The 25,732-nt window shown below is 34.7% G+C and overlaps 1 protein-coding gene across 2 annotated transcripts; it reads left to right on the top strand.

The window, feature by feature from the left end:
* LOC134840084 (zinc finger E-box-binding homeobox 2-like) lies at positions 1 to 22,700 on the top strand. 2 transcript variants are annotated; one of them, XM_063855770.1, is made up of 7 exons: positions 1 to 221; positions 15,165 to 15,265; positions 15,418 to 15,729; positions 19,309 to 21,015; positions 21,243 to 21,434; positions 21,753 to 21,887; positions 21,998 to 22,700. In XM_063855770.1, exons 3-7 carry the CDS (start codon positions 15,420 to 15,422, stop codon positions 22,036 to 22,038), a joined length of 2,385 nt encoding a protein of 794 aa, XP_063711840.1. In that variant the 5' UTR covers positions 1 to 221; positions 15,165 to 15,265; positions 15,418 to 15,419; the 3' UTR covers positions 22,039 to 22,700. The 2 variants fall into 2 exon arrangements, with proteins under 2 accessions (XP_063711840.1, XP_063711841.1); XM_063855771.1 differs by lacking the exon at positions 1 to 221 and adding an exon at positions 9,522 to 9,786.
* Positions 22,701 to 25,732: the final 3,032 nt, after the last annotated feature.

Below are 25,732 nucleotides of genomic sequence, written 5' to 3'. Positions count from 1 at the left end.
ACTTAACTAAATCAGGCACAAATCACAGATAAGTTAGAGCAAACTTTGTCTAAAATAAAACAGTTCAAACTATTTTCGAAATTTGTAGTTTTTGATCACACTTTTGAGCAATGAAAAAATTTGATCAAATTGATTCGGACCCTCTGATGTGGACAATCTAAAGACTACCATCATAATATTTTGTATGTTCGACCGCAGCTGTTGACCAGAATCCGATAAATGTGAGTATAACTTCTAGATTAGATTACCAAAAAACTAACATAAAATAAGGTTTGTTTAGTAATCTGTTCTCTATCAAAAATCATTATCAAGAAGCGAAGAATTCCTTACATTTTGAAACCCAAAGTTTCATATGTTTTTTTTTGGTTATCTAAAATTTGAACTGCAGACTGCAGAGCTTGACAAAGGATGAGCGCATAAAATTGTTTACCTAATATGCGTGGCCCTTAGGTTATGATAAAGTGTATTTTTTTAAGTTTCAACTTTTACTTTTTTACTGGTTTTGGTGAAAAAATATATATTTTTTTTAACATGCAATTTTTATGATGGATTCAGTTCAACCAGCTGTGTTGTCTATCAAAACTGGCGACGATCAATCGATACCAAAAGGTGTAATGAAAAGGTGAGGGGTTTGATTTATTCGAACCATAACAGCCATGAGGTGTCTGAATGAAATAAAGAGTCCTAATTGCTGGGCAAACACACAGGCTACAAAAGTTTCACGTGCTCATCAATTACAACACCACAATAATGATGATGTTCACGTTTGTTTTGTTTCTCGTTTCACCGTACCATTCTCTTTCTTTTCTCCTGTCACCTTCATAGAGAACACTTTAGCTAATTTATCATTGCTCCCAAACACCAATCCCATCCTACGGCCTCATAATTAGAAGGTTTTGTTCTGTTTCGCAATCAAGTTCAAACTTGCTTTTGATCCCTTCGTATTCTATTGTAACGTTTAAGTTTTTATTCGTACAAGTTTTCTATAGGATCTTTATCGAAGTCCCTCCATCAAGGTTACTCTGATCGTCATTTATTTTGAGAGGTTCACTTATGGGTATTTACACAAGCAACGATTTTTAGTAAATTATCAGAAAAACTGCTTTTGACCTTCCTGATTATCGTGCAGCAGACAGAAAAAATCTCATAAGAGGTAAGGCAGTTTATACTCTAGACGCGTAATTTCTTTTCTTCTATCCAAAAACGGCCATTCGTTTGAAGCGCAGAAAAAAAAGGCTGCAAAGCTTTCGGATTTTCAAACCAAATCTGTCCGGGTCACTAATATTTTTTCTGCTGTCAAACTTGATCTTCAACTTGATTTGGCATTGAACAGGTAATTAGTCACCTGAGCCTGAAGTGTATTCAACTTGCGAGACATTTGTCAAGTTGTTTGCCCGACAGATTTGTAGATAAACTTCAGGTAAGCCTCCCACTCCTACATGTAACGAGGGCCATCATGATTTGATCAGATCTAATCAAGTTGATGAGCTTCTTTGCATTTTGTACTGAGAGCACCTGAATTCAAATTCGAGTAGACATATGTCATCGTATTAAGTCTACTTTCCATCCATAAGAGAAAACTTCAGCTAAATTGTCGAGCTTGGTAATATAAATCGGAAAGTATTGGTTGACATTTTTGGCACAAGGTAAGAAATATTTCGTCAATACATTGCCTTGTGACATTTTATATCAAAAAAACTAAAACTTCTTGTTATCAATAAAGATAAGGCACCAATTCAATCTCTTAGTAATCTCTTCATGCAATCTTAGCATCTCTTCAGGCATTCTCTTCCATTGGTACTGAACTTTCAAACCTTACATAAAAAAAAAGATTTTTTTTTGTTTTTTTTTTGCATAGAAACCCTATCATTAGAAGTTTCAGCTACAAAGACAGTTGGACTGACTAAGTCCACTGGTACTCCAGATATACTTAACTGAGAAGCGAGCGCAAAATATGCTGCAGTTTCTTGGTCCATTGAACGAAACTTTATATAAAATTGCAACACCAACAATTGTTCCGACTTTCGATACGAAAGTAACGAAATATTTGTGCTCGGGGTGGTTTTTTTTTCTTCAGACAAATTTCGACTTTTTAACTAGCCACTTTTGACGGAATTTTTTAATATCATTCGAAAGCTATTGTAAAGCTATTGAAAAAAATAACACGTGATTTAATGAGTTCTTATAAGTCGTGGAAACAGAGAAAAACTGAGTTCCAAAAAAAAATTGAGGACAGAAATTTAGACCTTTCAAAACAATAAGAGACGCTAAACAGACTTTTTTATCCTACGTAGCATCTGGGGAATGAAATGAAAAGAATTAAAAAATCCTTTCTTTCAATTATTTTGACAATTGCTCAGCCAAAACTGCTTGTAAATTGGCCTTTATATTCAGTCAGCACATTCAGAGTCTCGATTTTATATACGAGCAGTCTTGTTTTCCGACTTTCGATACGAAAGTAACGGAATATTTGTGCTCGGGGTGGGTTTTTTTTTCTTTAGACAAATTTCGACTTTTTAACTGGCCATTTTGGACGGATTTTTTTATCATTGAAAAACTATTCTTGTCCTGAGCTAAAATTTGAAAAGATATTTCACCTGTGATCATTTTTTGTCAAGTTACGGGGGTTTAAAGATTGTAATTTTGGCCAATTTGGGACAATTAACGCGCGAAATATTTCGCGCTATTAACGCGTAAGCGGAGAGTTAATCCGTCTTAGAAATCGTTCCAAATTGGTTGAAAGAAGCTTATTGGCCATAATTGATTTGTTACAAGGAGCGAAATCTATCCTTTTGTACTTTATATGGCGTGTGGGGGGATGATTTTCATAAAAAAAAATTTCAAATTTCAGAAAAAAATTCATTTTTTTTATTTCTTTCAATTTTTTAATGTTATTACTGCTTCATAAACCTTAAAAGGCAGTCTGTTACGAGCAGTCTTGTTTGTTTTTGAGATACTGCCTTGACTAATATGAAGTGTTTCGAAGGTAATCACTAATGACTCCATGTTGAACAAGACTGCTCGTACATCTTTCAATATCAAATATTAAGTGTTTAAGTTTGAGTCATATAAGGAAATGTCATGACAATTAGCTTGCCTTATTTCAATTCGGAATAATCTTGTGTGTTGGTTAACATTTCCTGTTACGCTCTCAATATCATAGATAAAGTCTTAAAGTATTAAATGACCAATTTGCGTGGGCTCAAATGCGTGCGCTAAGGAAAAAATAGTTTCTAAATTTGATCTGTTTATATGTCGAACAAATTTGCCCCAAGCATACATATTCCTCCTTCTATTCAAAAATGGAATCAACAAGATGTTTTGAAAAAATATAAACTGTTGCCGTTCAATTGACATGATTTCTCAAAATCAAAGTTCAGTTACGGGACTTTGAATTTGCAATTTTTTGATTTCAAGGAGCAAATACACGGTTTTTTTCCTCAGGTTTTTGTCGTTTTCTCTTAAACAAAAAAAGTATACGATTGAAAGTTTGACACATGCTAGATGAAGTTATTTCAAAGATCTTACCGGATCAAATACCGAGAAGTTTTAATTTGTAGTCGTAAAATAGCCAGTAATTCATAACTAGTTTCACAGCTCTGGAAACATCCTCAAAAACAAAACAAGGAGTTTGAGTTTTTCGTCAAAAATTGGTTCGTTCCGAGCTGATGATTGTCATTTAGTCTTTAGACCGCAAAAAAATGACAGACGAAAAAAAACAAAGATTTACTTGGTCCGGCGTCAAACATGGTTAACTTTCTACGAGAACGTTTGCATTGATGATCGAATTAACCGAACAAAAGAACTATTCCAGCTGAAAAATAACATCTTCCATCCATGCTCAGGGTCCTCATGAGCAGTTATATTGTCTCCACATTAGCAGTTTTTTTGTAAGATCCTTCCAAATAGCATGAGTCAAAAACTACATCTTTATGCAGAAAACACGACAAAAACATTTTAAAAAAATCTATTCATTTTCTGGTTGAAAGCAAAAAGTTGCAATTTTTGTTCTCTCTCCCGTTGTTGTAGGTTTTTCCCAAACCAGTTTTTTAGACTGCAAATTTGTCCCTCACTTCCAACGAAAAGATGCAGGATCAAAACAATTTTCTCGTGTTTGTCTATAAACTTTTTATTTGATCAGTTTTTTTGCTCTTGGAATCATAATAATCTAGAAAGAACTGCGGCTTTTTTATGCTTTTATTCAGTTTGGTGGTTTTTATTCATCCAGTTTGCGACTATTTAATTTGGCAATTTTGAAGCCATTTTTGTAGCACTTGAAAAATATTTTTGCCTTGAGCTCAAACGTAAAAAAAACTCAATCTGTGATCAAATTTCTCAAAATTATAATGGTTTGAGTTCTGAACTTTTTCCAATTGGGACTTGGACTTTTTCAAACGAAGTCTATATATCAAACAGGGCTAATTAACACGCGACTTATTGTGTTTTACTGAGACGCATGCAAAAAAAATTAAATTTTTCAAATCTAACACAGAAATGAAATCTGATTTTGTTAATACCGTGTCACACGCAAAATCTATTACCAGGCTTTTTTCTTAAATTGTGGGGCAATTTTTTTCAAAAACTTTTTTTATGAATCTTGTACAAGATTTCTTTATCAAACAGCTTGGATCGACAATAGAGGGCAGTCGGAAGATTCAGGGACATTCAGTGTTGTTTCATTTAGTAATCGAAATTTGGCCGTTATTTTTAACTGCATCTTGAACATTCCATCCGTTATAGGGATCCGTTGTGCTGCTTTGTTTACATCAAATTTTACTTTATGGATCCTTAATTTCTCAGTTTTGGATCTATTTGATCCGTGATTCGGTTATTATATAAAATTTTTCCTCTCTAAATTCAAAATTTTTTTAATTTTAAAGCTGATTTGGATTATTTTTAGTTTAGCTATTATTACATTTACTTTTTTCACCTTAATTGGCAGAAGTTCCCAAAAAAATCAATCAGGAGTTTTAGGCCAGAATTTAAATTTAACAAACAGATTGTTTTTCCTGAATCACTATCTTCGGAACAAATCGTGCTTATTCTGCTTGTTGATCAAAGTTTTTATTTGATCAGATTGGTGCAGAAAAAAAAACGTTTCTTCTAAAAAGTTTTATTGATTTTGATTTTAAAAATGCTGCAAATTAGGAAACCGCTGATTTATTATATTTTTTTTAAATGCTTTCAGCAAATTTTTATACAAATGACATTCCTAAAATGAGCAAATCAGTTTGAATTTTTTTCTTATTTTTTTTGTAGCTTTTTGAACAAGAAACTTTTGCAATTTTGCAAGCTATTTGAAAGCTTAGATAAAACTTTTTGTAAAAGAAAGTTTTTGAAAACGCAATCTGTTATAACTGAGAGCGCAGCTTGTTCTAATATCTCAATTGAACACCTAAATTAGTGATAAATTTTGATTCAAACGAAGCTTTTTTTCGGTCAATTTAAAATCAACAAAAAAGCCTGTACGTTGTTCAAAAATTTCTGACACAGATACAAAAAAAAGCTACTCGAGAAAAAAAACTTATTTTAAAAGCTACTGGGTACATTATTCTATGGGATTTTCCATTTCAACGACTAAATATAGTTGAAAAGTTTAAAAAAAAAAAATTTTTTTGCGTTAGTTTGAAGGAATCGTGAGAAGTCAATCTGACCTAAACGTAGTAAAAATGCGCTAAGAATTCACACGCGAAAACAAAATTATTTCTCACTATATTATCGAGACAATACAAAAGTTTTGAAATTCATTTGATCATTTTTTCAAGTGAACAGTAAAAACGTAATAAGATAAAAATTATTTACTGTCTCAAAAGTATTTGTATTAGCGAGAATACTAAACAAAACAACTTTTTTTTTATCAGTAGAGTTTTTTGTTTGATGCTATAATGAGGAAAAAAAATCAAAAATAAAAACTTATAGTTTCAAAATTGAAGATCAAATTTTTGCAATACATTTTCCTAAACTTTCGCACTTCCTCACCAGAAGACGTAGTTTTGCTTTTGGGATGTCACTGTTTTGATAAATTGTTTTAGAACTTCAAGTTTTTGCAGAGATGTTTTGAGTTATGCTGAAGTGAGTGTGTCAAAAAATCCGTTAATTATGCCCGTGAATTTGGTACAGTAGGCCAACTTCACTTGTAACCGCGAACATTGGTAAAAACTGGAACAATTTTTTGAATAAAATGTTGGTTACATTCACTAAAACTTTTTGACTTGATCCAAAATTTATGGCAAGAAAAAATGGTAAAGTTGTCGTAAATATTCCATAATGAAGACAAATCAGCTGAGCAACAGAAAAAAAACAGAGCAATTATTTGCATTGAACAATTGCATGCGTGTAAAATCAAAGCCTGTGATTTATTATAGAACATTGTTTTTTTTTATTGAAAAACAAATCAAGCTTTCAAAAATGTTTTCAGTTTTCTTGTGAACATGTATAAAAAACTTTGGCATTTTTGAATCAAAGTTTTATTTTCTACATTTCTCTTTTTGTTTTTTCTCTTTGTTTTGGTTTTATCTTTGTTTTAGGTTTTTTGGACAAACTTTTTTTGACACAGTTGTTCTATTTCGAGGACGTCAACTAAGACCAAGTGACGAAATATCTTCGTTTGTTCCTTTAGATTATCAATGTTACAATTCCCATCTGGAAAAGATCAAAACAATGATTTTGCTTAAAACTTTAATTTGAATTAGAATTTTAATTTTTTTTGCATTCGGGTGTGTTCTTGTTTTTTGTTCCGACCATTGAAAATGGGGAGGAACTTTGTATTCGGGTGTGTTTTAGTTGTTTCCTTTTTTTTGTTTCCCACGCAAAATCGGCTACCATAAATAATCATCGGACTGGGTTGAGTGATACATGATATTGAAGCCCTTTAGTCGTGTTTCGAGCTTCACAAATTTTTTTTCCCAGTGTCGAGAAAAACCGGTTTGAAATTTTTTGTCATTCGAGCGAGTGAGCAGGCTTATATTAGCTTATTTATGCTTAGTTTTTGCCTTGAAAATTTAGTTTAACTCAAATGAATTTCGTTTTTGGAGTTTTTAGCTTCATCTTAGGGATCAATAATTTCAAAGTTTGGGAAAAAAGTTTTGAAAAATTATAAACAAAAATTCAAATTTTTTGAATTTTTTTTAAATAATTTGTCTTCAAACATTGTTTTCCAACTTGCATATTTTACAATGATTGACAAAAAAGCTCAAGTTCTATTTTGGCGCAGATTCCTTTAATTTGTAACTTTTAGGACTGGTCGGAATAATTCTGGGCTACTTGCGCAGTTCCCGGCTATTCTTGTTTTCTTTTTTTCTGTTGATGCTTTTCTTTTTTTTTCCTCGCAAAAGCAGGTACCACAAATTATAATCGGAATAGGTGGAGTAGGATATCATTTTAAAGCTCTTTTAGTTTGAGTTACTTTTTCAGTGTCGAAAAAAATAGTTTGAAATTTTTTATTTATGGTCTGATATTAATCTAATAAAGTGAGCATGCAGGCTTTGTTTTGCTTAGTTTTAATCGTGTTAATTTAGATTTTTATAAATTTATAAGTTTCTAAAATTTTTCCTTCGATTTTTCGTTTTTCTAGTCAGTTTTCTACATAAACTGTTTTCCAATTGGCCTTGTTAACTATGTCTGTGAAATAAATCAATTTTTTTTGATCAAATTGTATGCGTCTACAAATAAAAGCGCGAGATTTATTGAAGAATTTTGTTTTATTTATGAACAATAACTTAAGCGTTCGAAAATGTTTTCAGTTTTCGTTGCTGTCAAATATAAATATTGTTGAGCACTTTTGAACTAAATTTTTTGTTTTCGGCATTTTGATTTCTTTTCCGGCTTTTTTGTACACCTTTTTGACACAGTTGTACTTGGCACTGTTGAACTATCCCTTCTTTAAGATGCAATTTTGCTTAGCCCGTTGCTCAACAGAAATGTTAACAAACCTAATTTTGGAATCAGACAAAATAGGAAAGCTAGAGCAGCTCAATTTATTTTTTGACATGACAAATCAAACCAATTTCAGATGACCTAACTTAACAATTTGACGAGTCATTTGCTCTCGCAACGCAAGTGAAACTAACTTTCAGCTATTGCAAGAAAACTGTTACTGTAATAATTGTATCTTTCAGCAACAACTAACTTCGATTTCAGGAATAATTAACTAAACTAGTTCGAGGACGTCCACTAAGTCCAGATGACGGGGTATCTTCGTTTGTTGGTTTATGTTCCAAATGTTACATTTCCCCTCTGGAAAATATCAACAGACGATGTTATTAAAAATCAAAGGCAAGGTAGCAGTTGTCCTTGAAGATTTGAACAGCCCGTATGATGTTTTTTTCTCGAGTGAATGAATGAGCTGTATTAGCTAAATGCACTTTTAGCCAACAATAATTAAATGACATCACGCATTTAGAGGGCTTTTTACGGTTTTGGAATGGTCGGAAAGAATAATTTAAGGGAAAACAAAGATGATTATAAAACTTGCATGCTGAAAACTGACTAACGCCAAAACCACCCGTGACCCGTGGTGCCATTATATACTACGCTGGGAATGAGAAAGCGCAAGGATGGATTTAGAAAATTTTGTCGAACTTTTTTTAGGCGGACCAAATTGATTTTCTGAGCTCTCTCAAACCACTATAAAGACCCTAATTAGACCACATTTTCTGCGCCGCAGGCAAAATTTTGAAAAAAGGCCAAAAAAGGGCACTTTTTAGACACTTTTTGGAAAAATTCGACCAAAAAATTGGTTTTTTCGGCGCGCGTTCCCTCCTCAAAATTAGTATAGATTGGCGCCAAGGGCGCCTTCAGAAAAATTTTAAGGTCAGTCAGCCAAAAATGGATATCTCAAAATAGTACAAAGAGGGGACCCTTTGGGTCGGCAGGGGGTCCAATCCCTGAGAAGGGAAGCGTCCCCCCCCCCAAATCCGCTACTGTGCGGCGCTAAAAATTTTACCAAAATTGAATCTTCATAGGGTTCTTGCTGAGCTCGTTCAATCAACTTGATCAATTTTAAAAAATGTGGTCAAAGTTTTCATCAATTTTTTAGAAAAAATTACCGCTCGCCGCTCTACAAAATCGCGGATCGGCCGATGGGAAAGTGAAATCAAACAGAGAATTTTTTCAAATATAAAATATACCTCAACACCGGGTTTTATTTCCATTTTTTTGTTTCTTTTTTGAAGATCTTTTAGTCATTGCAATCATAGTTCTAAGCCTTCCTCTTTCTGATTTGTTTCTTATTTCATCCGGCTTTTTTCGCTTTGGTTTGCTGCACTTTTTTTGTCCACGTTTTTTTTTTTACTTTTGCTGCGTTTCCAGTAACTTGTTTCCGCCATCATATTTTTTGTTTTTTTTTTCATTTTTCGATGCCGTGATGCAATTTAGCGCAATATAGAAAACTCTGAGAAGCTTTTGAATTGAACAAGCAGCCATATGTTACCTTTACAAGTTGGGAGCACTCAAAGGGAACAGTAACAGGTGGTTTTATTGGACTACTTCTAACTAGTTTAATCTACTAACTTACTTTTTCTTGATTCCCATTTAACGTTATAATCACAATCTCATCATAAAATATCCAAACAACTACATCATTGAGTTATTTCAATATCAGCTAATATAAAAAGAGATATTGAAAAGCTACAAATTTGCTGAAATTGAAATTTTTGATAGCATCAAAGTCTAATAAACTTTTTTCAAATCGGATCTTACGAACTTTGATACACCTCTTGCGTGTATTGTGTATACTTGTATTCTTTTCCGTGGTAAAGAAGTTTCCAGTTGGTAAACTTGAAATCAGTGAGTAAAACAGTTATATTTTTCACTCAATTCTTATTTAAAGTATTCATTCATGCCGCTGGCATAAGGGATAAGATTTTTCAATAAGTGGCGTGGTTTTTTGATTTGGTTTCTAGCTGCCTGTCACCTCCCAGATTGATTCTTGTCACCGATTCATTTTTTATTAATACCGCTGATAAACTAGTAAAAAAATACGTGTATTTAGTTATGTTTTCATAACTAGCTCAAATGTTCCTAATTTTTCATAATTGTTTCATTTGTGGGAGTTGATTGATTTTTCGGCTCGTAGTGGTCTTAACTTGAGAACTATACCGCACATGTGTGCTTAATTGTTTGTTGTTCACTGCTGACGCTTAACTTTATTGTTAACTAAAACTGATAAATAATTGTTGGTGAATCTAAAAAACTGAAGATGAAAATAAACATTCATTCCTGTGCATCATCTTAACTCTTAAGTACGCGTGAGGAAATATCAACGTATACCGAAAAAAAAGAAGTAAAAAGTTGTCCCATTGTCGATGTTTGTAAAAACGGATCGACCTCAGCAACTTAATATGAGAAAGAATTTTTTACACAGGAGGGAAAAAGATAATTCAAAAAACATTGTAGGTTTTATAGTTTTAGACTATTTCACTTTTTTGGCTTTTTCGACCAAAAAAAACTAGACGGAAATAATTTGTAGCCTGGTTGTAACCTATAATCTTCTGTTTTTAATAATTCCCCTTTTTAAAACTTGTTGTTTTCTCGCCCCTGATAATTACATTGATTTTTCAGCGAAGATTTTGGGTCATAGGCTGGCAGGTAAGGGTGTAAGAAATTAAGGCGCAGAGTCAAACTTTTGTCATCGGTCGACTGAAAATGAATGCCGGACAACTATCAAAAGGCAACGAAAATCCTAGATCCGCCCCTGGGTACTACAATAACAGATAGCACTCTTTTTTCCATTGTGAATTAAAACTGAGCATTCTTTTACATTTTGATTGAGAATGCCTAATTAAGAACTAGCATTTAGTTTTTTTTCTATCATGATGATGATGGAAGAGAGCTGATAGTGATGGCGGTGGTTTTGTTTATACGATGCTAGGTGTAACATCAGGTCGATTTCTTAGTGGCGCCGCACGTGATTCACATCATCGACCGTCATCTGGCGCAATTGCTGAGTTGGAATTGATCAGGAGAGATGAGCTAAAATCGAATCAATCATTGCATTGCAATCTTTATATCTAACTTCAATCCCAATCTAAAACGTCTTCTTTTTCCATTAGTTTAACTATATCTCCCATCATCTAGATCAACTAAACAAAAAGTCTGTATTTATATCGACAAAACTTTGAGCAATATGACACATAAAATAAGCTCTTCTTTCATTTCAGTTTTGAGTTTTTCATTATCATCAGAAACTGAATTCAGGTTTGTTTTCATACTGAGATGCAATATATATTTTCAAATAAAACTTTTCTCTGGTGAATTTTACTCAGGAAAGTTTAAATTTTGCTGTCGTTTTCAGCCGGGGAAATTTCCAAAGTACAAGAAGAATGCCCGGCTGCTTGTATTATTGCTTCGTTTTTTTTGCCCAGGCATAGAATATTTCAACCGCAATTATATTTGAAAACCAACTAGTGAAGAATCATCGAAGATTTTTTCTGAAAGCAGATTAAGAATTCTGAAAAGCAAGCAATTAAGATTTTTTAGAAAACAACAAAACTGCTCGTATCAGGGCGAAGCCCTGAATGTTCCGACTGCCTTTTAAGGTCCATGGAGCAGTAATAACAAAAAAAATTTAAATGTAACGAAATAAAAATTTAAAATTAAAAAAAAGTTGAGATTTTTGTGAAAACATCCCCCCACACGTCATATTCAAATCAAAGTGACAGATTTTGCTCCTATTAACAAATCAATTCTGGCATATAAGCTTCCTTGAACTAATTTAGAACGATTTCTCAGACGGATTAAATCTCCGCTCACCCGTTAGGAGCAATCTTTAAACCCTCATAACTTTAAGAAAAATGATCACAGTTAAAATATCTTTTCAAATTTAAGCTCAGGACAACAATTGCTTTCGAATGTTTTTAAAAAATCGAAATTTGTCTGAATAAAAAAACCCACCCCGAGCACAAATATTCCGTTACTTTCGTTACGAAAGTCGGAACAACAAATATTTGTTTATATCAATCGAATCGCGATTGGAAAAGGATATCATATAAAATATCTCTTGCCTTTGCGCAATAAGTCGATTTGTAACCTGATTTTGCGTGGAAAAAAAAACACATCCGAAGTGTCAGTTGCTTCACACTTCGTTGTCGAAACAAAAAGAGAAAACTGACAAAAAATGGGCTTGAAAGACAGACCGTCAATTTTTCTTTCTTTCATGAAACTAATAGTCTCAAACGGCTCAAATCAGAAAACAAAGGAAAGACTATTTTACTTTTTTTGTTTACAAGCTAAGAAGCATTCAAATCTTACTTCTGGGCACAAAGATAAACATTCTGTGGTAAAATTGTGCTTAATTTGTTTGAATAACTACCAAATTCGTTTGAAAAATTTTTAAACATATTAAAAAGAAAATTTTCAAATAATGTCAAAGTTGTTTTTACCTGTGATCAATTTTCAAAAAGTTACGTGGTTTGGAAACTGCTAGTTTGGTCAACTTGGGAAAAATAAAACGCGATTTAATGAGTTCTTGGAACACGTATAAGCAGAGAAAAAATGGGTTCCAAAATAAATTGAGGACAGAAATTTAGACCTTTCAAAACAACAAGAGACGCTAAACAGACTTTTTTTATCCTATATAGCATCTGGGGAATGAAATGAAAAAAAAGGAAAAAAGCCTTTCTTTCAATTATTTTGACAATTACTCTAAAAAAGTTTGTAAATTGGCCTTTACGTTCAATCAGAACATTCAAGGTTTCGCCCTTATATATGAGCTGTCTTGTTAAGGTTCTAGTTTTGAAAAGATTTTTCCATATTGCAATTTTCAAAGCTTTTTTCTTACTCATAAAATTTTGTTTCTAAAACTACTTTCAAAAAAGATTTAGTTTATTATGATTTTTGCAATATTCTATTATATGATAAATTAATATAAGGCATTTTAAGAAAGGGCTGTATTTTAAGAAAAAGCTGCACGATAGATATAACTTGTGGACTAAGATACGATTGCTCGTTTTGTTTTTGAAACTAGCTCAGCTTGATCTTCCTTAAAGTGTCGTTTAATAGTCGCTTAGTTTTTGCGCGGAAAACTGTAAGAATTAGTTTTTGTAAAATGAGCTCAAAGGTTCATGTTCCGACTCTCAAAAAAACGATGGTTTGGGTGGATTCTTAAATCAGACAAAATTCAAAGTTCTTTCAGAACTTTTTCATATCATCTGAAAAATATTGTTGATCTGAGCTCAAATCAACAAAGTTTTTCATCTGTGATCTTTTTCATACAGTAGGTAGGGCTTACGCCATCTTAGGATAATTAAGGCGCAATATCTAGCCTTCTGACAGCACGTTAGCGGCACTTTAATTCATTCCAAAGTGTGTTGAGGCTAGCAATTTGTTCTTGATTTTTTTTACCAGACTAATTATTTATCATTTGTAATTTGTAGAGTGCATGTTGGGATAAACACAAACAAGACTGATTATATCAAGTTAAGCCCCGAATGCTCAGATTGCTTTTCATGGACTGTCTATGGAGCACTGCTTGCTTTAAAAATTTTGATGAATTTTTGGAAAAAGAAAAAAAATTCAAATTTTCAAAAGTCGGAAAACAAAATGAAAAAGTAAACAAAACAGATTTGTGCATTTTTTTTCGATTTTCTGTCAATTGCCTGAATCAAAAGCTTTTTCATCAGGTGGTTAAAGAGCAGTCAGAACATTCAGTGCTAAATTAGTCTGAAAAGCACAAATACTCAGACTTTGATTCTTGTCTGTAGATCTAGTGCTTGAATAATTTTGGGAGTTTTTGGAAGGCAACTTTTGGGGCTAACGCGTGCCACATCATCGCAAAGTCGAGCGCTTTTTGTTCAAGGTAAAACGGCCTTTCTGTTTCATAAAATTCCACCGCGGTACAAAAAAATTGTTGGCTAAAAGTATCTCATGGGTGTTATAGGAGATGTCCGGGATCTTGTTTACGTTAACTATTCCCCTCTCTATGGTCTTGTAACGAATCCCCTTATTACGAACGAAAGGGTTGAACAGTTAAGCATATACGAATTTCGTACTTTTAACGAATTGCCGCCCCCTTTGCAAATAGGGGGAGACATCTAATAAAATCTGAGCTCGGAAAATCTACTTAATTATGCCATAACCAGTTTGAAACTTTCCTCCTCTTAATAATCCTAGACATGCGTCTGTTGTGAATAAGCATCAATATCTGATTACTCCCAATCTAATTTTTCTCACCTAATTTTAGCTACTTTATAATAATTTTTCAAATTTATTTTTATTCCCTCCCTTTAAAAACCGAAAGAGCCGACATCGAAAAAGAAAAGTTTGAATGAGAAATTATAGAAAAAAAAATAGTTTGATATATATTTTTTGGATTTCTGTGGTAGGTACATTTTGAGCTATTTGTATAACAGCCGGCTATTCTTTTTCAATAGAAGGATTTTTTGTTTCGCAATTAGCACTGGTCTAGTTTTACCAATGAATCAGAACAGAAGAAGAAAGAGGCAACGAATCAATTTCGATTCTGTTCGCTCTTCTCTACTGAGAAAAGACACGTGAAAGGTGCGCGCCTGGTGTGTACTTTGTTGATAGATCAAATAACCGCAAATTGCGATAACCACACAAAGAGTGAGAGAACGAAGAGCAATGCAATCACTCTAAATGATTTCAAACCATCGTCGTCATCATGACTTCCCCCTGAAGATAGCTTCAGCTGATGAGCAAAACGTGTAAAACTAGGACAACCTAATAATGTACCATATTGCTTTTCTATTGATTTATTTATTCACGTGTGCTCAATATACCATCGTGTTTTAATTGCGCCAATTTGACTTATTTCATATTTAGGTATGAGGTGAGCATAATATGAGCTAGTCCTGGTTTCGTTATCAAACTCAATTAACTATTGGGTTACCTTGTTTTTAGGACTACATTATACCATCTGTTTGTCTAAACTTTTCATAAGCTCCTCTCACTTGCTCACGTTTAAATATCCGCGAAAGTCTGAACAAACAGAAAATCAGTCGAAATTTGAGTGAAATTGATGAACTTAGGCAGGTAAGTCACACTTGCGCTTTCGAGTCTGTTCACAAATCTGATTACCTTTTTTTGTCATCGCAAGTTTTTTTGACCTTAAAGCGTTTGAAGTTCAAAACTAATAGGCTTAATCACCTTCTAGTTATCAAATCAGTTTGTCCCAAAGTTTTCTGAAGTTATTATTTTTGTTGTAGACTTTGATTATATATCGGTGACGACAGCAATCTGACACTCATAGCCGCATACTTACAAACAACATTTTCGCACGGCAGTTCGGGAAACTACACAATTCCCGGTAAGTTTGATTTTGTAAATGAGATCTACTTCGAACAGGAAATGTGAATTATCCGCTATCTAATGGTTTTTTTCTTAGTTATCATGGCTTGTTACGTGGTTAATTTAATATTGCAATTAAACTAGCATTAATTTAAATTGTTTCTTTTTCAGAAATGGAAACTCAAGTAGAGCAGCCTTTCGTTTGTCAATTCCTAGAAAAACCGACCTCTCAGAAAAATTCTGAAGACATAAGCGAGCCTTTGACACCTGCTGACAACCGTAATGATGAAGAAAACCTGAAGATACTTGAGGAGTCTTCGTCAGGCGACGAAACTGAACTCGAACAAGACGATGGTGCCTCTATGCAGATGACAATGACACAAGATCCCCAATCAAATCAAGGTGCTGAGCATCTTCTTTATCGGAAATCCACGTCACCATCATCGCCATCATCAGCATCAAAATTGCCATCAGCTGTTCCAGGTTAGAAGCAGCAACACTTTTTCTTTTTTTAAAGTAAATTTTCAGTTGTTTGTTTGACATCTCAATTTATAATTTTGCAGACAGTTGTTCCATTCTCGATATAAACTTAATTATAATTCTGAAAACAGTACATATACGATATACTATTCGTTTATGCTATCTACCCACGATTTAGTCATAATGATACTTTTTGACGTGGGAGCTTTTGTCCTGGAATCAACAGTTAATGAATTGCGAAAACTTCTAAGGATTTTTGTTTGGTTCACGCCAATCACGGGAGTTGACCTTAACCGTTCGAGAAAAAAGCTATTCGAGCAAACAGTTTTTTCATTTTTTTTTTTTCAAGAAACATTTTAGCTTGGTAAATTAGGTATAACCTTCTCATTGATTGACCCAGATACGTACGCCCTTTCTTTCGGTAACCTTTGTTCCTTGAAGCTATACTCTCCCTCCCAGCAATTGTAATCCTTCAACTTTATTCATAAAAACCCTAAAATAATTCCCTCTTTTAGCTAGCGTGTGAATGAGCCCCTAGCAGTTTGACCAAATCCACCTTAAAAGCAGTTAGGTGTCATAAACTAAGCGTAGATTAGTGTTAACTTGAGTGTCAAGGTTAAGGGATCCGTAATGTTATCTTTCCAGTGTTATTCCAGCACCGGATGGATGAAGCTCCGGTCTTATCCTGCGTCGATCTAGATTAATAACCCAATATAACTTAAGTTGTAATTAGTCAGGTTAGATAAGATATTCACACCTTGCATCTACGTTATCATTTAGCGCCGGAATTAGATCTCTAAACAATGCCAAATTGCTGACCAAGAATACTTAATCCACAGTCAGCGCTATTCGCTCAATTTAATAACAGCAGGTAATCCAACCACTAATTATCAATTCCCAATTAGAATGTATCATTCATCGGAGAAGCACCTTATTTAGCCAAACCGTAACTTTGGATACGGTCAATTAGCATTGTAAGTTTCCAGTTTTACAGAACTTGCCAATACAACGACCAATTTACCAATTCAAATGCAACGTGACAAACAATAAATTGGATCCGGCAAATAACAAACAAAATTCATCATTTATTCAAAAACTAATTCAGAAATTAGAAACTTTCTTAAATTTGTTGTTGAAATATTCATCGCCGACCATATATGTAGGTTTTCGAGACAAAAAATCTTTATAGTTACCGAGACTGCAGACCAATCTTAGTCTCGTCGTCTCATCTCAGCAATAAAAGGAGCTGAAGGTTAGTTAACCTAGATAGTACAAGTTTTTAACTTAGTCACTAGTTGTTAGTTGTTCCTCCTAAGGGCTGGCTGAATGGGAGAAATGAGAGCTCAACACGTGTGATCTCATTATTCAAAGGAGTGATTTACTTTTTTCGCCGCGCGCTATCACGATCGACTTTTTTAAACTAAGGCGATGATGGCTTGTTTTTGGCTGAAACTTCATTCCAATTGTAGTTGCATAGCGGCTGTTGCACTCAAAATACAATCACAATATAATCAATTCTAGAGCTAGATACGGTTGGCTCGTTTGGTTCGTTTGCGCCGCCGCCGTAAAAGTTGAACACGGCTGTTGCTAATTCAAAAGTGAGTGCAACACATTTTCCCATTTCACAATCCATCTCTCAACAACTCAACTCTATTCTATTAACTTTCTCAGCACCTATAATAAACAACTTTTCAACTTTCATTCAATAAACTAGATCCAAATTAATTTTCCCGTGAAAAACTACTCTCTAATGTTTTAAACTTAGTCATTGACTCTATATAAAAAATTTTCTGTACTTTAGAGGTCTATGGCTACAAAATTGACTGATTGTTTTTGACTGATTGATCGGTAAGTTGATTTCAGCCTTGATTAGTCATTGACCATGTTGATAATATTTGGGGTTTCTTTTTTCATAACTAGAATATTTTCAAAAAAAAAAATGTTTGGGACCCATCTTATTTTTAGTGACCCAACCATGTACCGTTTTAAATGCTTTGGGTGCTATAGATTTTGATTTACATTTTTCTGGGTTTCTTTTGGCCAAATTTGATTGATCATCCTCTTCTCTTAGTATCTATTTTAGTAATAATAAATCAGAATCATATAGTAATCGGGATAAGTCTGGCACATACTTGATTTCAAAGCAACATAGTTTTCAAAATCCCATTGATAAGAGCTAGAGGTGCACAAGTTGCGACTCTTTTACTCCAACCAACATCGCTCAGTTGTGAATGGCGATCAGATTAAGACTATAGAGAGGTAGCGCGGGAGCGTAGCGCAGAACAGCGGGCGACTCACAACAGGTGAATGTCACTTAGTAATTGCGAAGTAGAGATCCTCTTTGAAATGAAACTGTCCCGCTTTGCACTCCAATGGAGCCGTAAACAAATCAACAACTTCTACACTGAAATACTTCTAATCCGCAAGCTGGACCCCATTTATAAACCAGCTTAAGCAGGCCAACTGTCATCCAACCGAAACCATCTTTAACCATCTCACTTGAGTGTTAAATTGAAAAAGTAGTAAATAATTCGGATCTAATCCAGTTTCGACTATTAATTAGAACGAGTTGTTTACTTTCTCTCATCCTCATCCCTGGCAAAATTGTCATTCATCATCAAAACACATCTGTTGAAAAAATTATTCATTAAGTAGAGTTCCTTTTGTACAAACAAGTGGCAAAATAATAACTTTAACTTTGCAAAAAGTACACATACACGTTTGTTAGCATTTTTTTTTCAAAAATCAAAACACCGGCTTGCGCCTGGTCAAATAATATTTTATTAACTTGTGCTGGAAACAGAAGAAAAACGCCAGTCAGGAAACTAATAAAACAACAACAGATTGTCTCTAATCCCGAAAAAAAACAAAGATTTTTACAATCATCTTCCGGCAAATAGAGTAAGTACATGTTCCTGTTAGTAAATTATTTGGGAAGTCACTTTCGAAAGTAATTTGTAGCAACTGGCAAAGTGAAGTTCAGTTAATAAGTTAATCAAATATTGTGCTATTTGTGTCAACAATAACAGTTGTACTCTAATTATTAACTTTTTTGATATTTTCACTACAATCATTTTTCAAATCGGCAATTTTATTTTAGCTGGCTATCTCTAGCTTCGGCTTGATTGATAATAATAATCATACTCTGAAAAAAAATTCTTGAGCAAGAAATCAAATTTTACTTAAATTTTAATCTGTTACCTTGCTGACAATTAGCAATTGAAATTTCGTTGCCAAATATAGACAATTAGCAATCAAATACTGTATTTCTTTTCTCATCCTACAGGTAGGTATTCATATTTGTTTGTCTCTTTAATTAAAACAGCTTCAGTACACAATTTAGATTGATTTTTTGATAGTTTTGATGAATTTTTCAAATTTCGCAATAATTTTTAATTGCTTTGTTTTCTCTTAATGGATTATGCTAATTGAAAACAATATTTTGCTTCTTTTAAGTATAATTTGAATCTATTTCCGCCACTCACTTGCTAAAATTCCTCTTATTTTGATCCCAGGTAGTCAAGGTATCTTAGTTTTGAATTTAGTGAGCTTCCACTAATCGAGAACCTGTGATTGTTGTAGGGTCTCGCTCTAAATCAACTTCCGCCGAACAAAAAAGTCAACTCACATCAGAAAATAATCATCAACGGTCGACCTCAAATAGAAATTCACCCTCGATTTACGAATCATCAGGACTGCCCGTAATCCAATCATCAATTCCGCGCGAAATATCGCATCAAATCGGCTCAAAATATAACCAACTTTTGAATTTACAGTCGGCAAAAAATCGATTCTTGGATTCAGAAATGCTCAATTCAGTGCCGAGTAATTTCTCAATCAGCAGTTTAGCCTCTCAGTCAGTTCCTAACTCATCCACAGTTAGTGAATTGAAACTGAAACTGGACGAACTCATGGATTGCTCGTCTAGTGAGCCAATGTCATCAAACTCGTCTCTCCCCGAAGATTTTTCAGTTGAAAAATGTCACTTCTGTGAACAAACTTTTGCAGACAGAATCGGACTCTATCAGCACAAACGATACAACTGCTCCAAGAACCCTGAGGTCCTGTTGCATCAAGCAGTAGCATACACTAAGTCAGTTCAAGACGTTGCTGGAACCCAAATAACCGAGAAAGACCTGTCTTCGATTATAAAATCCGAGATGAATTCGTCATCTTTTTCTCCTTCGACCCCGATGTCAACATGCAAATTTGGAACACTGTCATTGGCCAATCAGAATGCTCAAAACTTGGAGCGAAAGAAACGAACAGTGTACACAGACAAGCAGTTGGAGACTCTTAGAGAATACTATGTCAAACAGCCGAATCCGAATTCAGACGACATTGAGAAAATCGCAAACAATATTGGACTGACAAAGCGAAATGTTCAGGTTTGGTTCCAGAACAAACGAGCGAGGGATAAGAAAAACCCTGGAATTTTCGACTATTTGGACTCTTCGATTTCAGCGACTAGCCCAACCCATTCCGTGACGTCTGAGATCTCAGTCAAGGTTCAATCGAAATCACCAGCAGTCGAGGGAATTGATCAGTCACCTGTTTCATTAGTAAACACCAATTTGAGCGTAAACAAGGTGAAAAATGAAGGCGTTCTCGCATCATCTCCTATGAAACCAGAGGCATTAATCAGCAATAGCAACACCAACAAACTGCCAAGCGGAGAGTCGAACGTAGTTCCCAATCTGTATTCGTACCAATGGCTCAGTTTTCTGTCTATCTATCAAGCAATGGCCGCACAAAGCATGCTCAACGGAGGTCTAAACCCAGCTTCTCTTTTGCAAAACCAACTCGCAAATTTGGCTATTCTGAATCAGTTGAAAACAGAAACAGCGACTAGCAATTTGGAATCATCTGAGAAGTCGCCGTCAACAAAGCCATCACCTGTTCAATCTGAACTCGGTGGACTTGTGACCCCCAACAAATCTGACGCCAGTTTGGAAACTTCGTCGAAAGCTTCTGAAGACGAACCTCTTGATCTTTCACTAGTGAAAACCGAACACGAGCACGATATGAGTAAATCCAGTTCAACATCACCCGGTTCTGACACTGGCTCAGTGGTGAACGCCTCAAATGGGATCTCAAATGACGGAAGCATCAGTGGTGTCTCAAACTCATCGGACTCTTTGATCATGGATCTGAGCAGTTCAATTCTGCCGCCGACGTTGATGTCTCCGGGAAGTCAAGATTTGAACTCATCTGCTTCATCTTCGCCTCTGTCATTGTCCAATAGTTCTTTTCTCGGAGGGTTGATGGGACATCAACATAACCAAAAAAGTAAGCTTTGTTCTCAGTTTATTTTGCTCGAATTGTTTTCATCAATAGTTTCTCTTAAAGGATTTAGAGCCGAAAAATATTTATACTATATTGTTGAGCTGAACCTGTTTTTGTTTCGGTTTTCTATAATTTTTCAAGACAGTTTTACCGAGAAAAACCATCTTTTCATATATTTTTTATTTAACTGTTTTTCTATTTTTTTTGATAAATCTGTTTCTGTTTTCCAGCTGACTGTGGCTCTGCAGCTGGTTCTTCCACCTCCTCGCCAGTTGAGTCATGCAGAAGTAGCAGTCCGAGTAGTCTGCTGGCAGCCGCCTGTGCCGCCAACCCCTCCCACGGGGGTCCATTTGCATGCACCCAGTGCAAGAAGGTGTTCCAGAAACAGAGCTCACTCATCCGACATATCTACGAACATTCCGGTAACCCAATCAGTTTCGATATGAACGTTTTTTTTTTTTTCAAAAAAAGTTCAAACTTTCAATTTTGTATGTTTTTTAAATCGGGTTTTAAATGAGTAGCGTGTTTTGAAATTGGGTGCTATTTCTTCAAAAATCTTGTCCCATCTTGTACACAGCAAGAAGTCTTCTCTAAAAATAAAATTTTTTGATGCATTAATTTAAAATTTTCTAAAATGAATCGATTTTTTTTCAAACTGATTTGAATAAATAATTTATTTATAGCACCTAGTTTGATCTTAGCAGAGACAGAGATGTATTGATGTTATGTTTGTGTTGTAGGCAAGCGTCCATACCAATGTACGCAATGTGACAAGGCGTTCAAGCACAAACACCACCTCACAGAACACTCCCGCCTGCACTCTGGAGAGAGACCCTTCCAGTGTCCCAACTGCGCCAAGAGATTCTCCCATTCAGGTACCAACACCACCACTACTTCTATGACTCTCTTACTAGTCTCTATACTCACCTCTGTCTGTAATGTTTGATAAGATATTGTTTTTCTTTACCTCTTTTGGTGCTTTCAGGATCGTACAGTCAGCATTTGTCTCAAAAACGGTGTCTTTGAGGTCTCACGTTTAAACTGCGAGCAATCAAAGCTCAAATTTTGTCGATGAAATCAGAACCGAGCCAAGGAATGGACGAGAGGACCAAAGTTGCATAGAAAACTGCAGTTGCCTGTCAATCAAAACAATGAAACGAACCAGAAACTTCTTCATTAAATAAAACTAATGGCCGAAATTTAAAACTCAATTGTTTTGTGCACCGGTGTTGCTTTCAATTTTGACCAATTATCATTATCACCCTGCGTGCATTAATGTTAAAGTGCAATTATTCGCAATCAGTTTTTGTATCATGTACAGGTAAATTAGTTAAAAAGTAATCTAAACCAAACCAATGAATTTGCTTCCTAAATAAGCCTTACTGCTTGATTTCGCTCCTTCATTGAGTAAATCATTGATAATCATATCTTTAGTTATAACACTGTTTATGTTGTTTAATTTTGCTGAACAAGTGCAATAACCACAAAAATAAATTGCATCGCAGCAGCCTTATCTCATCACCCTATGTCATCACCATGTCTCTCCTTATGTTTTTTTTCTCTTGAAGTCTTAAATCAAGTGATCATCATTTTATTCTGTGTTGATTGCAATAGTACATATTTATAGAATAGATAAATTTTGGATACTAAAATTTGGGCTGGCAATCAATTCAATTTCTATCCCTTAATTTTTTTCAAATATGAACATACGAATCAGTGGCGGATCTAGAATATTCTCGAGGGGAATAAGGCAGATTTTTAAATAAAAATTCCAAAATTGTGTCGACTTTTTTCTAGGTCGACCAAATTGATTCTCTGAGCTCTCCAGAATCACTAAAAAGACCCCATTTTGACAAATTTTCTGCGACGCATGAGACTTTTTGAAAAAACACGCCAAAAAGTGTTGACCAAAAAATCGCATTTGTCGGCGCGCGCTCCCCCTCAAAATTAGTAAATATTGGCGCCAAAGTCGCCTTTAGAAAATTTTTAGGGTCATTCAAAAATGGATATCTAAAAGGGGGAGTGGGTCGGCAAGCGTTCAAATCACTGAAATAAGGGGAACGTCCGGCAGAAAAGTCACAATAATTTGCACATTTAACAAAGGCTTTCAACATACATAGTCATCTGATTGCAATTGCAGGTTAGAACGAAGGTTTTCAGTATTTATTAGCGTCACTTTTGATCGCAATTCAGTTTTTTTTATCTAAGTGTTGGTCCCAGCAAATGATTCATTCAATAAATTTTTCCGATTCTATAATTTCAATAAAAAACTACTTAAAAATATAGAAAAAACTTTGATTTTCTCATGTATTTTTCACACTTTCAGTTCTGCTGTAGAATCAATTTGGGATCTTCATTGTCCAGAACCATTTATTTTGTTACCAAGATAACTTGGTTGAATATTGTTCCATGTTTTGGAATCACGATTGAAATGACTTTATTATGACAAAACATTTGATGCATTGCTAAAGTTCTTTCAGGTATGTCCAAATAGAGTAAAAAGAACAACTCACGCTATAGTCAATCACATTCTACGAGTGACTGGAACAGTAACATTCGATCTTTATTCATATATATTTCACGAAATTAAATTCTTCAATTGGTCGCAATCTCTCAATGCTGCGCACAAGGGTTCTGACGTATCCTAAGCCTATCTTATGACTGTAAGAAATATTTAACCCTTTGATAATTCAAGTTTTTTGACTTTTTGAAAACTTTTTATAAGAGTTTTTTTTTTCAATTTCTTAGCTAGTGATAGAAGACTCAGTTGTTTAATGAGTGAAATAAACCATTCATAATAGTTGAAAAATGAAAAAACCCTGTAAGAAATATAAATTAAGTTTTAATGTAAACTTTTCAGTCTGAAAAACTTCAAGCTAAAAATGTTCTTTTTCAGACCAGTTTTTTTCAATGCTGAGACTTTTGTAAGAAAAACATTTGAATAACGACTAAAATTTTTTTGATATAGTTCCATATTTGAGCTCCTACGAGCTTTTTGAGTCTAAATTATTGGAGCCGGTTCTGCTATATTTAATTTTTTTTCTACCACGAAATTTGTATAAATCCACTTTGTTTAAGCAGAGCTCTGTTTAAACGCTCATTTTTAGAAATTATTCGAAAAAAAGTACTTAAATGATTTTAGGTTTTTCCTTTAGATTTCTTTCAGATTTTTTCATCATACCACGGACAAATAACGGAACAATTTGCAAAAATTAAACCTTTATAAAATAAATTGTTTTTTGATTTTAGTCGGAGATTATTGTGGTGTTTGGGCAGCAAACGGAAATCAAGTAGTACTCGACTCTTTCCATCAACACCAGTTGAACTCTGATTGACAATTACAGTTTTATGATACCATTTTGAGGTCTATTGGATCCAGGGTGTGCGCTCAATCTCTGTATTTTAGTTAAAATTTGTTTGAAAAAGTATTTACTCGTATTTTCGGCAATTTAGAAACAATACAGAAATAAACCAAAAAATCTTGTAAATCAGGTTCATAGTTTCGTCCAATATTCAACTCCGATTATGAAAAAACTCGGCGCAAGCTAGCCACAAGAAACGGTAATGTCTTTGAGACAAACTGCTATTTTTGACGGTCAGCCTCAGTCAAGGGCGGGTGCGCTCGCTTGTAACGGTCTTTATTAATGCGGATCGCGAGCATCCGTCCTTGCCCGTAGCGAGTGGATAGTGTCCACACGGACTGTTAGGCTTTATGAGCAAAAGCAAGTCTTCAGCTTTCAACTTAACATCTGATTGCATGTTCCACTTTGCCCTCTTATTGAGGGAAGGAGCTTAATCACGTATCCAACATGTCCGTATTGCGTTAGCTTTTTGTAGTTTTGTTGCGCTCTAGCGTACCGTTATTTCTGTTCGAATGTTGTTCAAAACGAAGCAACGGAAAACTCGCTGCATGTTCATCAAGTACAAAAAGGTTTGGGGTCAACGCCTCTAAATCCAGCGAGTTGCAACTAACATTTAGTGAAAGCCGAACAAGGCAAAGAGTGATTCCTAGAATCTCCTCAGTTTCTCTTCTGTTGCCTAGGTTGTCACACTGTACTGGCCTGACACTTCTAACCAACTGCTCCCAGGTCTGCGTGGATTGAACTTCCATTTGATCCCTTTCTGGACAAAAACTGCGGATGTGAAATTACTCCAAATCACAATGCAATCTGTGAGCTCATTCTGAGCGCCCGCAAATTTGTACAGTTGTCGGAAAAAATAGGAGTGGTGCACTGCTTGGATTGAACTTCCATTTGATCCGTTTCTGAGCTAAAGCTGCGGGCGGGAGCGAACTTGTTCGAACTCACAACGCAACCTATCAGCTCATTCTGAGCGCCCCAGAGTTCGTATAACGTTGTCATACATGATGGTAGTCTGAATCCCACGCCCTGCAATAAATCTCTCTATGCTCTCTATGTGTACCACTCTAGTGGTGAGAAAGGTAAGCAAAAACCCATCTTTTTTTTTACTTCTGCGGATCGGAACAAGAAACGGCCCAAAGTAGTCAACACTTGTGTTAAAGAAAAGAAGTCGCTTGTAAGACAACCTCTCAAAGGGCATATCAGTCATGATAAGAGTTAAATTTGCTTTTTGCGCTTTCAGCTTGTATCGCTGTTATTTTCATTGTTTCGCATCAACTAGTTTGTTTCGCATTAAACCAAACGTATTTCAAAGTAAAAACAGCACGCATGTAATCCAAACCTTGGTGGATTTTCTTAAA

This window comes from Symsagittifera roscoffensis, chromosome 2 (assembly GCF_963678635.1).
Source record: "Symsagittifera roscoffensis chromosome 2, txSymRosc1.1, whole genome shotgun sequence".
Taxonomy (NCBI): Eukaryota; Metazoa; Xenacoelomorpha; order Acoela; family Convolutidae; genus Symsagittifera; species Symsagittifera roscoffensis.
This window is presented reverse-complemented; position numbering and strand designations above follow the sequence as displayed.

Coding starts and splice junctions, on each gene's coding strand:
- LOC134840084 (XM_063855770.1), top strand. CDS start 15,420: ATGGAAACTCAAGTAGAGCAGCCTTTCGTTTGTCAATTCCTAGAAAAA. Junction 21,016..21,242: donor ACATCAACATAACCAAAAAA/GTAAGCTTTGTT, acceptor TCTGTTTTCCAG/CTGACTGTGGCTCTGCAGCT. Junction 21,435..21,752: donor ACATATCTACGAACATTCCG/GTAACCCAATCA, acceptor TTTGTGTTGTAG/GCAAGCGTCCATACCAATGT.